The 11654-nt window shown below is 40.0% G+C and overlaps 7 protein-coding genes across 7 annotated transcripts; 3 read left to right on the forward strand and 4 right to left on the reverse strand.

The window, feature by feature from the left end:
* On the reverse strand, positions 1-661 carry CBG03309 (the record flags this gene model as incomplete). The annotated part of the gene is made up of 3 exons (XM_002631401.1): positions 1-176; positions 299-402; positions 450-661. The coding sequence occupies 3 exons, from the start codon at positions 659-661 to the stop codon at positions 1-3; spliced, it is 492 nt and encodes a 163-aa protein (XP_002631447.1).
* A 192-nt stretch (positions 662-853) lies between these two features.
* Positions 854-1515, reverse strand: Cbr-mdt-10 (the record flags this gene model as incomplete). Its single annotated transcript, XM_002631400.1, has 4 exons — positions 854-964; positions 1011-1145; positions 1189-1377; positions 1429-1515. 4 exons carry the CDS (start codon positions 1513-1515, stop codon positions 854-856), a joined length of 522 nt encoding a protein of 173 aa, XP_002631446.1.
* Positions 1516-1780: 265 nt separating this feature from the next.
* On the reverse strand, positions 1781-2173 carry CBG03307 (the record flags this gene model as incomplete). The annotated part of the gene is made up of 3 exons (XM_002631399.1): positions 1781-1903; positions 1952-2071; positions 2120-2173. 3 exons carry the CDS (start codon positions 2171-2173, stop codon positions 1781-1783), a joined length of 297 nt encoding a protein of 98 aa, XP_002631445.1.
* Positions 2174-2695: 522 nt separating this feature from the next.
* Cbr-cec-3 lies at positions 2696-4012 on the reverse strand (the record flags this gene model as incomplete). Its single annotated transcript, XM_045242202.1, has 7 exons — positions 2696-2757; positions 2802-2915; positions 2967-3042; positions 3087-3462; positions 3513-3789; positions 3854-3958; positions 4003-4012. 7 exons carry the CDS (start codon positions 4010-4012, stop codon positions 2696-2698), a joined length of 1020 nt encoding a protein of 339 aa, XP_045092070.1.
* A 402-nt stretch (positions 4013-4414) lies between these two features.
* On the forward strand, positions 4415-4693 carry CBG03305 (the record flags this gene model as incomplete). The annotated part of the gene is made up of 1 exon (XM_002631397.1): positions 4415-4693. The coding sequence occupies one exon, from the start codon at positions 4415-4417 to the stop codon at positions 4691-4693; it is 279 nt and encodes a 92-aa protein (XP_002631443.1).
* Positions 4694-4938: 245 nt separating this feature from the next.
* CBG03304 lies at positions 4939-6212 on the forward strand (the record flags this gene model as incomplete). Its single annotated transcript, XM_045242203.1, has 7 exons — positions 4939-5055; positions 5097-5162; positions 5209-5288; positions 5422-5553; positions 5609-5837; positions 5885-5971; positions 6018-6212. The coding sequence occupies 7 exons, from the start codon at positions 4939-4941 to the stop codon at positions 6210-6212; spliced, it is 906 nt and encodes a 301-aa protein (XP_045092071.1).
* Positions 6213-6855: 643 nt separating this feature from the next.
* On the forward strand, positions 6856-9052 carry CBG03303 (the record flags this gene model as incomplete). Its single annotated transcript, XM_002631395.1, has 8 exons — positions 6856-7034; positions 7081-7191; positions 7237-7330; positions 7376-7539; positions 7585-7695; positions 7747-7968; positions 8031-8733; positions 8777-9052. 8 exons carry the CDS (start codon positions 6856-6858, stop codon positions 9050-9052), a joined length of 1860 nt encoding a protein of 619 aa, XP_002631441.1.
* Positions 9053-11654: the final 2602 nt, after the last annotated feature.

Consider the following 11654-nt stretch of genomic DNA (forward strand, 5'->3'; position numbering starts at 1 on the left):
CTAATATTTTCGATAGGTAAAGTGGGGATGAGTCTTTGCAGTGATTGGGATCTCATCTTCTTCTGGAACGTCCGCTTTCCATTTGCTTGAAACCTGGAACACGTCATGACCCATTGTCTCAGTGTCCCAGAGTTCTTGACCACGAGGGAGACGGCGATTGACACCTCGTTTGTAACCTGAACAGCTGTTATGAGAACTGGAATAATAGTGCTGGTAATTTTTTTCAAATCTCAAAAAATCTTTACATAAAATTTATATAAAGTTGCGACAGGTTTGGAGACAACATTTCATTGCAAACCTTCTCTATAGTCTCCACCAATCGACATTTCTTCAACCATTGATAGAACCTGCTCCTTTGATTTCCAGTTAACACGCTTCTTGCGATGGCGCAGCCAGTTGTACCTATTTTTCCTATTTTTTACCCAGAACTCAATTGCATTTCAACTCACTCTCCGACAACAAATGGATCGCAAGTTGTGTAAGATCGTTGAAGAAAGTATTTGACTTGAGGATTGTTTTCACGGATAACCGGAAGATACTCTTCAACAAACTTTTCCAGGCCCTCGGCTTTCAGATCATTGTGAGTCCAGCTGAGTCGAAGGGCCACAAAGTGGGGAACGAAGCGGATGATTTTGGCTGTGAAGCCATTCTGCACGCTCATCACCGCATTCGCCCCAATTGACATCTAAAAAAAGTCTGTAATTTTTTGAAAAAAAGTTGAATGAAAAGATAGAATTTCGGCTAGAAACCGATATATTCAGCGTCAGAAAAATTGAAAACAGACGAACTGTACACTTTTATGACAAAAATAAAATAAATAACAAAACATAAAGAAGAATCAAAACCGTTTTCGCTACTGTCCTCTCTCCTTTCTGTACTCAATAACGAAATCTGGCATTTCTTCACTGAACTCTTTTATGAGATGGGCACGAAACTTTTTGTACATTTCAATCTTTCCGTTGACCTGGAATAAGACTAGATGATATAATAGAAATTGTAAAACTCTTTACCGCCTTGTTCTTCTCCAATGTTTTCTCCATACAATGTTTGGAATACAATAATGGATTTTTCCCATCGTCGAGGTATGGTAAAATGTCTAATGGGACATTTTTGTCACTGAATGTTCCTTTCATTCTATCCAAGTCCTGAAAAAAAGAAGCCGCTTTGTGGCTAACACATCCGTCTTACTTGAAGTCCTCTGATAAGAGTATATATTCTTCCGTTTAGCGCGTCTTGATATTTGGTCTGAAAATTTGAAGCAAGGTCTCCGATGAATCTTGCGTTCTCCTGAAACTCTTCCAACTTTTTCTCGAGTTGCAAGATTTTCTCATCTTCTTGTTTTTTCTTCTCATCATCCTTTTCTTTCTTTGCCGTCCGCTGAACACTCTGAGAAACCGAATTAGGGAAAATCATGCGAAATTTCCGTACCTCTCTATCAATCCTGTCGTCCACGGATCTTTGCAAACTCATTGGTTGTTGAGGGGTGTTTTGGAACATGGGACTGTTCGGATCCATCTGGAATGGTTTAATGTGGAAAGATGGGGAAGGTTAGTAGTTCAGGAATTCAATGGGCATGAGCCAATAATATAAAACAATATTACATAGATTTCAAGTTTATATTGCTTTTTTTTCAGTGTCATTTAAACAATGCCGGAAAACAAACAAATGAAAACAACAACCTAGTAACAGGGCGGAAATAATTTACAAAGCTAGCGGATACGTACAGGAGACTTTGGAAAGTGAAACAGATCAAGTGGGAACGAGAGCAACGAAAATAAGATCATTTTTGTTCAGATGGTGTAGAGCTGTTTTGCCGACTTTTCAGCTTGTCATCTTCTGTATTCAAGTATTCTTTTCGGATTTCATCCAAATCGATTTCAAACGGCCTCTGCTTTGCAAGTCTCTGAAGATTATTATTATTGAAGCTGTGAATTATAATTTTTATCATTACCTCATCGACGCATCTCTTGTAAACTTCATGAAACCTTTCACACGGATTCACAGCATACTGATGTCTATAATTTGGTGTTATAAACTTTTGAAAGAATTCGGTGAAGCATTTATCGTAAATCTGAAAAACAAAAACATTTTTCAATAAATAAGCTCAGTGACTTGATACCTGTTTCAACTGATCGCATTCGGGGAAAATACTCGACATGTGTCTATCGCTCATCTTTTGTGCATTACTAAAACTCCTAGGGTTTCGAAGCAAAATCAGGGGTTCAGGAAAAGTAATTAACGGTCAATAACCGCGAATAAGATTAAAATTTTCAATTTCTGGACAATACTTTATTTATTTATTACAGGTTGAGAATAAAAATGCTGAAGGGCTGCATGAAATGGAATGTTAATGTTAATTATGCATCAATGCAGTATAAATTAACAGGGGAAGGAAATCATTTTGAGGAATAGGGGTTCACATGAGGAGGCTAGATATGATTTCAAGATAATTATACAGATTATAACTATAACTTTATAAGAACAGGCTGTTAAAAACGCCGAAATTTTGCCGCCGTTTTTCCGCCGCCGCGCCGCCGGCGTTTGTTTTTCCGAGCCCTGAGAACAGTAATAGTCGCTAGTGGCGGGATTTTTGAATTTGGAGATACTTTCTAGATGTTTCTGGAACATCAGATAAATGGCGTCAAATTAAAAAAAAACATTTGGGACGTGGATACCGAGCACTTCGAGACCTCAATCAAAATTCACAGCGATCGAGAAGGTATTTGGTGAGAGACCATCCCACAAGATCGAATGTTTCTGAAATTTCGATTGCTAAAAAACACAGACGATGGAAGACTTGCCCTTAGGATCTAGGACTTTTCGCTCGCCAGTAGTAGAGTTTGTCAGAAGAACAAGCTTCCGACGATGTAAATCATCACTGTGACGTACGATGCCATCGACTTTCCAATCTGTTGCTGAAAATGCAAACACGGAAATTTAAAAAAAAACAGAGCTGTTCAAGGTACCGTCTTCATTTGATGTACATTTGCCAGTGAGAGACTTGTTCCTTCCGTTCGACTCGAAACAATCTGATGTCTTTGTCTGAAACCTCGTTGTTGTTTTCGAATAGAGTGCCGATAACTCACAGATTTAGAAGAAACGTGCTCAGAAGAAGAAGAAGTAGGTTCGAGAGATGGGCTTCGAACCTGGATATTTGGTTTAGTCAGAGTCTCTGGCTGTGGTGATTTAGGAGGCACTGGAAGCTCAATGGGAGCCTGCACTTTTACTTTTGGTTTTACTTTGTTTGCGATTTTATCAAGAAAGCTTATTGTTGGTTCGTCCTCTTCGTCGTCCGATGAGTCGGACATTTCGAAGTCTCTTCGAGATTGAAGAGCTTTTCGTTTAGGTAGACTGGGGCCCGATGAAGTCGCAGATGCGATACTTTCATAAGATTTCAGAGCAGCTTTTGTCTGAACTTTAGGAGCTTCCAATGATGCAGAAGGGCTGGATTTTCTATGCGACCTGAAACATATGGAAGCATTTTTAAATGGAACTTTGAAAAAAGTTCATACTTTTTGCTTTTCTTCGACTTCTTTTTCTTGTTGCTCCCCTCACTATTGTCCGAAACATCTTCATCGCTGCTGCTTATTGGTCGTTCGCGTTTCTTACTTTTTTGAATGGCAGCATGATTTTTAGCACTTTTATTCTTTTGGAGGCGTGCAATCAACTCCGCACCATCTTTCACATTGACCTTAGCGTAATATTCAACGACACATTCATTGGCACACTCTTGAAGATCTTCTTCCGGCTCCCACGTGTCTTCTTCCGGTCCAAACCCGCCCAGCGAGTCTGAATCAGAGATTTTTGTAAATCCACACGCCTCTATTGTAACTAACCTTCAAGAACAGCCGGCCCTCGAGCAGCTTATGGGTTAGAATTTTCTCCACTTCGAATACCTCCTCAGATTTTCCTTCCTTTTTCTCCGGTTCTCGTGCATCGTCGTGAGATGCGTCAGACTCTGAAAAGATAATCATTAGGTACGTAGGAATGGTAAATTCTAACCTTGGCTCATTTTAAAATCTTGTAAGATGACAAATATTTATCTGAAAAGAAAGATTTCGGTAAGCTTAAGAATTCTGTTTGAAAAATTGCATCGCTGAAAAACTACAACGCTCCGCTATCCTGCAGCGCGCGTTGTTTAGCGAGCGCAACGATGCTCCGCGAATTTCGCTGAAGGCACCTCAATTTTTTTTCAATTTGACATCAATCTCGAAGAAGTGATTGAGAAATCCGAGAATTGATGATAAGGAAAATTCAAATCGTGCTTACAAAACTAAAACCCGAGTTTCGAACTATAAAAACTGTGTTGTTCCGTTGAAAACTAAATATCTTTGTGATGGCTGAGAAGTTAACACTGACGGCCGCTGCCCGCATAACGAGTTGCATAAATAATGAAACAACTTTCAGCTGGAAAATGCGCATTCCTGCTGGAGCACCAATGCCATTTTGGCTGTCCGTGAAAAATCGATTACCGAAATGGGCGAAAATGAATAGGCCGACGCTGGGTTCAATGGCTGTCGTGACAACCGCGATAGTCACATGTTGTGCAGTAGCAGCAGTTACCTTCTACCCAAAATACCATCACGACTATTACAAAAACGCTCAAAAAGAAGAAAGAGCTCTGCTTCGATCGTCTCGGGAACAGCAAGCTGGTGGTCAGAATGTCTGGATTGACCCTTTCGAGAGGAAATGATCTGATTTTTATTCACTTTTTGTAATGTATTTGTACAACGAGTAATTTTCCATGTTCGAGTAACTTCTAGTTCCGAAGTACCTAGTAGTACTATAGTTTAAATGCAGATATTAACTTATATAAGCAATACATTTTTTTCAAAATCTATCCTTGTGAATTCGTTCTCACGAGTGTGTTTTCTCTCGTAATACTACTTGCAATTCTGATCTTCAGAAAATAGGCTAATCTAGTTTTTTGTTCATAGAATGGCGGAGAAACAAGCAGCAGAAGTTGTGGTTCTTCCTCGCGAAGAAGATGAAGATGGAAAAGAGCCAGTACTCAAAAATCAATTCGATTTGAGCGTTTACGATGTTGACACAACAGTAGGTTCATAGAAATTTTACCGAAATATTAGAATTTTCAGGATGTCGACCTAACTCACACTCGCGCGGATCATATTCCAGATCTTTCTCAGTTTTCGAAAATCGAAGTAAGGATAAATCGGAATACAGTCATATCAATCATAAAATTTTTAGGAGCTCAGAATGAGAAACAATCTTCTTACTTTGTGCAGTCCTACATTGGCGGCATTATCCAGTCTCACATCACTGGATCTGTATGAAAATCAGTTGACGGAGATTTCAAATCTTGATTCTCTTGTAAATCTCGTCTCTCTCGATTTGAGTTATAACAGGCAAGTGAATTCCAGAATGTCAATCTGAAACACCGAATCAAACCCATACTTTCAGAATCCGTCAAATCAGTGGGCTCGATAAATTGACAAAGTTGGAAATTCTATACCTTGTCAACAATAAGATTGAAAAAATTGAAAACTTGGACTCATTAACGCAGTTACAACTTCTCGAGCTTGGAGATAACAGGTAGGAACCCGTATTATCTACAGCGGAGTTTCTGATAAGCTATTCTTCCTTTCAGAATTAAGACGATTGAGAATATTTCTCATCTAGTGAACTTGGAGCAATTATTCTTGGGAAAAAACAAAATCCGACAGATTGAAGGAGTGGAGACTCTTCAAAAGTTGCGCGTTCTCAGCATTCCAGGAAATCGACTTGTGAAAATTGAGAATATTGAGTCGTTGATAGATTTGAAAGAGCTCTATCTCAGTGACCAAGGACTTCAAGACATCCATGGAGTCGAAAATTTGGTAACTTTTTCATCAGACAACGAAAATATAACCTAATTTTTTTTCAGTCGAATCTCACTCTTCTCGACGTAGCCAACAACGAAATCAAGACATTCAGTGGAGTTGAAAAGCTTGAAGCTCTCAACGATTTTTGGGTAATTTCGAAGTAATAGTTTTGTTTTCTATTATATTCTAATTCAGGCGAACGACAACAAAGTGGAATCGTTCTCTGAAGTCGATCTTCTCTCGAAATTGAAAGATCTTCAAACTGTTTATTTGGAGAGAAACCCATTCTATTTCCATGATACGAATCAATACCGCCGGAAGGTCATGCTAACGCTAACACAAATCACTCAGCTTGACGCCACAATGTGCCGACAACCGACTTCTTCATGATTTGATCTTGTATAATTTCGTCAGCTTTTCTATACTGTCGCTAATGAAAAATTTCAACTTTTGATTTGGAGAGAATGTATTATCATTATAACACAACAAGAAACTGCACTTTAGAACGCCTAATCTGAAAATGAAACGCTGTTACGAGCTCCATTCGTATTGGAAGCCGGCAAACAACAGAATAAGAGTGATAATTATTTTAATAATTCAGAGGTTTTTCAATGTTTCATCTCTCTGGATGCAACGTTTTTATTCATTCTTTTATCTTTTTTCGCTGTTGGAACTTCTGAATTTTCGAAATTTTCTCGTTTAAGCACTGCTCGTTTTCTATTTGAAATCCGCCAAGAAATCACGAAAAAAAGAAAATTAAAATTAAAACATTGAAGCTCAAAATATATTTTCAAGAGTTCTGAATTTTTGAGTAAGGAGGGTTTTTATTTTTTTTTTCTCTTTCTTTTTCTTCTTCTTCTTCTTCTTCTTCTCGTTTTTCATTCTTTCTTCTTTTTTAGGTCAAGGGTTACGGTTGGCACCTTACGGAAACTTGCACACATTTCGAAATGAGATCTCTTCCCAAATTTTCAATTTTTGTTTTACTCACACTAACAATCCTCTTCTTCTTCCTCTTTTTTATAGTTTCTAAAGAATGTCACAAATTGAAAACCCGCCGGACTGGCTAAAGTCAGAAAAAGTCAACGTTCTTTTAATGAACTTCATAGCGGAAAAGGCGAACGAATCGCTTTCTCTTCTCAATATCTCAAAGATATGCAAAGAATTCAAGCAGCAGATCTATTGTGATGTTTCGGAAAAGAACTTGCACAGCAGGTACAATAAATAGTCTAATTTGTGTTAGAAATTCATAAATGTTTAGGATTCGCAACTTTCGTCTTCGAATCCACGAGTTGGAAGATTTGGACAATGACACGAAAGTGAGAATGTTGTTCGTTTTGAGTGCTCCAGTAGACAGTGGATTCTTGATAGAGTAAGAATTTATTTGCTAGAAACCTCCACGAACACCCTTTTTTAGACTGAGAAAGGACGCTGAGGTAGAATTCGATGATGTTTATCGAATCACCAAATATCAGAAAAAAGACGGAACACTAACATTGATCCGAGAGCAGGTAACAAAACCATATCGTGTATCAACTAAATATGATGGTTTCCAGATTCCCCCGGTCCGTCAATTCGACACGCGAAGCGACAAAAGCCTTCTTAAGTTTCTGGCGGTGATGGCGGAAGAACAACGCTCACCGGTGTCGGACACAACATTCGTAACAGAGTTCAGAGATGTAACTGAATCTGAGAAATCTGTTCAAACCTTCAAAGAACGGTAAGTTTTTAACATGGTAAATTTAACCAGTTTTCAGTTTTGTAGGTACACTCTCATCAAGAGACAAATTTACCTCTCAACAGAGTACGATATACCAACACGTATCAAAATGATGTTCGTATCAAGCACAAGACTTCATTCGAGTATTCTGGCTGAGTTAGAAATACCTGTCGAAGAATTTGTTTTAACATACTGTGAAACTTTCAGACTTCGACAAAGTGCGTATGTAGAAGTGGATAATAAAAGCCGTATCACTCATTACATGGCAAATGATGGATCCCTCGAGTTGAAGGGTAATCATGTACATCCGAGAAGTAGCGGTATCGAGAATCATCTTTCGGACTCGGATGTCGAAATGGAAGAGAAGCATGCAATTAAGCGAGAAGTTATCAAGGATTTGGAAGTCCCAGCTTCAAAAAGAAAAAGAATGTATGTGAAAATGAGCCTATGACATATAGGCCCTATGTGTTGTTTTATTGTTTAAAATTCAGATCGACGAAAAGATTTTCCCCTGAAGAATATGTTTACGATGTCGATGACATGGGTTTCGAGAACGACAGACATATCCAGGAAGCAGCTGATCCAATGATGTTTTCATATGATTCGGAGAACTACAATGGAGAACAACCTAGAAGACATCCGAAAGATTTAATGAAAAAAAGCTCTTTGTTGAATTCTATCATCGAAACCGAGGAACGAAAGTTGGCAAGAGTTCATGTCAACCCATTATTGGCGGGTGAAAAAAATATGAGGACTGGAATAGAGTCGGGACTTCCAACTTCCTCAAACTTACAAGATCCGAATTCCAAGCATCAAGACATGTCAGGGCCGTTGACTCCAGTAGCAAGAATGAGCAATAGTGACAGACAAGAATACCGAGATATTTTTAGAGCGGATCCATCCGCTTTCAATAATATTCTCAATTTTGTCGGAGATGATTCTAGAGCAAGTGGAGATCTGGAAATAAATGAGACGGTAGCGAACGACTCTCCACGTCGTGAACTCTCGTCTGATGGTCTGCAAACTGTTACTCGGGAATCAGTATCTCCTCCCAGTGATAACGTAAACAACTTTCCGGTAAAGAAAGTTTTGGAATGGTTGCGCATAATCATTTTGTCGTTGGATTCTTATCACCTTGAACTGTTGGAAATCGAAGTTGATATTGCTCTGACTACTATCAAAGACGAATCTAAGGTATTTATAAGACGAAAAAAAAATTATAAGCAAAAGTTTTCAGATGGTATCTCTCCAAGAAATTCTCTCAACTCTGCGCAATGGTGTTCATATCGTTACTAGAAATTGTCAACCGATTTCATCTTCAGAAGAGACGACGAACCTCAACGACTATCTCCTGAATCTTCACACCAGTCTTTTCATAATAACTTCGCCATCGGTTGCTGTTTTCCAGAACGAAATCAAAAAAATTCGCAAGAATGTTGAAGTAAACAGACAAATTCCGATTCAATGCATTCGTCCTACTTTGGAAACAATATACTTGTTAGCTTTCTCCTAGTTCCCGTTGTTAATTTTCTTGTAATCATTTGGTAGTTTGTTATGAAACATAGTTTTTTTTCTGAAAATTCTTTATTTCTACCGAATGAAAACTTTCCAACGTTTTTGTTGTTCTCCCAATCTAGCAACTGTCCAACTATTTCAGGTTACTGAGATCGTAGAATTCTTTCATATGCTCGAAACTTCCAAATTATGAAGAAATTTGGTGAAAAACGCTCGAAAACTGATAAAATGGAAGAAGAAACTGCGGAGTGTCGTTGTCCCTAAGCCCCGCCCCTATTGCACACAAAACATAGTGGACGGCGGAACCCGGCAGATTTCGGTACATCCGGGGGACCCCACTATATAAACGATCTCTTTTTGGAGGTCTTTCGGTTAACATCACACAATCTCTTCTGAGTCGGCTGAGATCCTAAGGATGGTTGACAGGAAGGGGAGCTCCTAGGTTAGTATGCATACTCCCTAGTGGCTCAGAGAGGCCCCCGAGAACAACCTAGGGTATGGATCCCGGGAATTTTCTGAGCTCTAAACGGCCTGTGTTGCAAAAAATTTTGGAAAAATGTTTCATTTTCGTCAATTTTTTCAGCTTTTTTCAGCCTTTTCAGCTTTTTTCACCTTTTTCAGCTTTTTTAAGCCTTTTCAGCTTTTTTCACCTTTTTCAGCTTTTCGTTCGCTTTTCGTTCGTTTTTCGTCCGTTCTTCCTCGTCCATTTTTTCGCACGTTTTTTTTTTCATTTTTGCCCGGCTTTCGTCAGTTTTTTGTCCGTTTTTCGCTTTTTTTTTTGTTTTTTCGTCAGTTTTTTCGGTTTTTCCTTCCTTTTTTCTGTCCGTCCGTCAGGTTCGTCCTTGTTTTCGTTAGGTCCATCCGGTTCGTCAAGTTCGTCTGTGTGTGTCCGCCAGGTTCTTCCGTCAGTTTCGACCGTCGAACCTGGCGGACGGACCTGACGGACGAACCTCACGGACTAACCTCACGGATGAACCTCACGAACAAACCTGACAGGCGAACCTCTCGGACAAACCTGACGGACGAACCTGACAGTCAAACCTATCGGACGAACCTAGAGGACGAACCTGACGGATGAACCTGACAGTCGAACCTAACGGACGAACATGACGGACGAACCTGACGGACTGAACCTGACGACTGAGCCTGATGGACGGACCTGATGGACGGACCTGATGGACTGAACCTGTTGGACTGAACCTGGCAGTCGAACCTAACGGACGAACATGACGACGAACCTGACGGACTGAACCTGACGAGTGAGCCTGATGGACGGACCTGATGGACGGACCTGATGGACTGAACCTGTTGGACTGAACCTGGCAGTCGAACCTAACGGACGAACCTGACGGACGAACCTGACGGACTGAACCTGATGGACGAACCTGGCGGACGAACCTGACGGATGAACCTGACAGTCGAACCTAACGGACGAACATGACGGACGAACCTGACGGACTGAACCTGACGACTGAGCCTGATGGACGGACCTGATGGACGGACCTGATGGACTGAACCTGTTGGACTGAGCCTGGCAGTCGAACCTAACGGACGAACCTGACGGACTGATCCTGATGGACGAACCTGGCGGACGAACCTGACGTACGAACCTGACGGACGAACCTGGCGGGCTGAACCTGACGGACTGAACCTGACGGCTGAGCCTGATGAACGGACCTGACGGACTGAACCTGACAGTCGAACCTATCGGACGAACCTAGAGGACGAACCTGTTGGACTGAACCTGACGGACGAACCTGACAGTCGAACCTAACGGACGAACCTGGCGCACGAACCTGACGGACGAACCAAAGTCTTCTTCTTCTCGGATTCTAATAGAACAGAGATGAGCGGACAGCCTTATTCCTTCTTCTTTCTTCCTAGTTTTTTTTTTTCATTCTATATTCCTTCTTCCGTAATTTAACATTTTTATTCCTTCTTCCTTATTCCTGACTTTTTCTCATTCTTCCAGAAATTTTGAACATTTTTAAGTTAGTATTTTTTGATTCTCAATAACTTTTTTAACCTAAAATACCACTTGAAATGCCGTTCAATCTAGCCTAAATTCCTTTTCTACATGTTTTTTTTTGAAAAATTGACCAAATTTTTTTTTATTTTTCAAATACTTTTTTTATTCGTTGTTCCGTCCTCCTTCTTCCGAGTATTTTTTTTGTTCCTTATTCCCATTCCGGATTTCCGAAATTCTGTTCCTTCTTCCGTATTCCGGATTTTTTATTTTCATTCCTTATTCCGTATTCCGGATTTTTTATTTTCATTCCTTATTCCATATTCCATCATACGCATTTAAACATTTTTATTCCGCTCATTTCTGTTCTAGAACAGAAGGGCCAAGTATCCAAGGGTACATCAGAAAAGGGTACATCGAGGGTACATCGAGTTCTTAGGGTACATTGGATCAGAGGGTACATCAGTTCTTAGGGTACATCTGGGAGGTAGGTTCAAGGGGTACATCTGGCGTTGGTTCTGAGGGTACATCGGAGAAAGGATCCCAGGGTACATCGACAAGTTCTTAGGGTACATCAATCAAAAATTTTGTAGTTGTCAGCTGGGAGATATTTAGGTTTACACTGCACTATTTT

This window comes from Caenorhabditis briggsae, assembly GCF_000004555.2.
Source record: "Caenorhabditis briggsae complete genome, chrII, whole genome shotgun sequence".
Lineage (NCBI taxonomy): Eukaryota > Metazoa > Nematoda > Chromadorea > Rhabditida > Rhabditidae > Caenorhabditis > Caenorhabditis briggsae.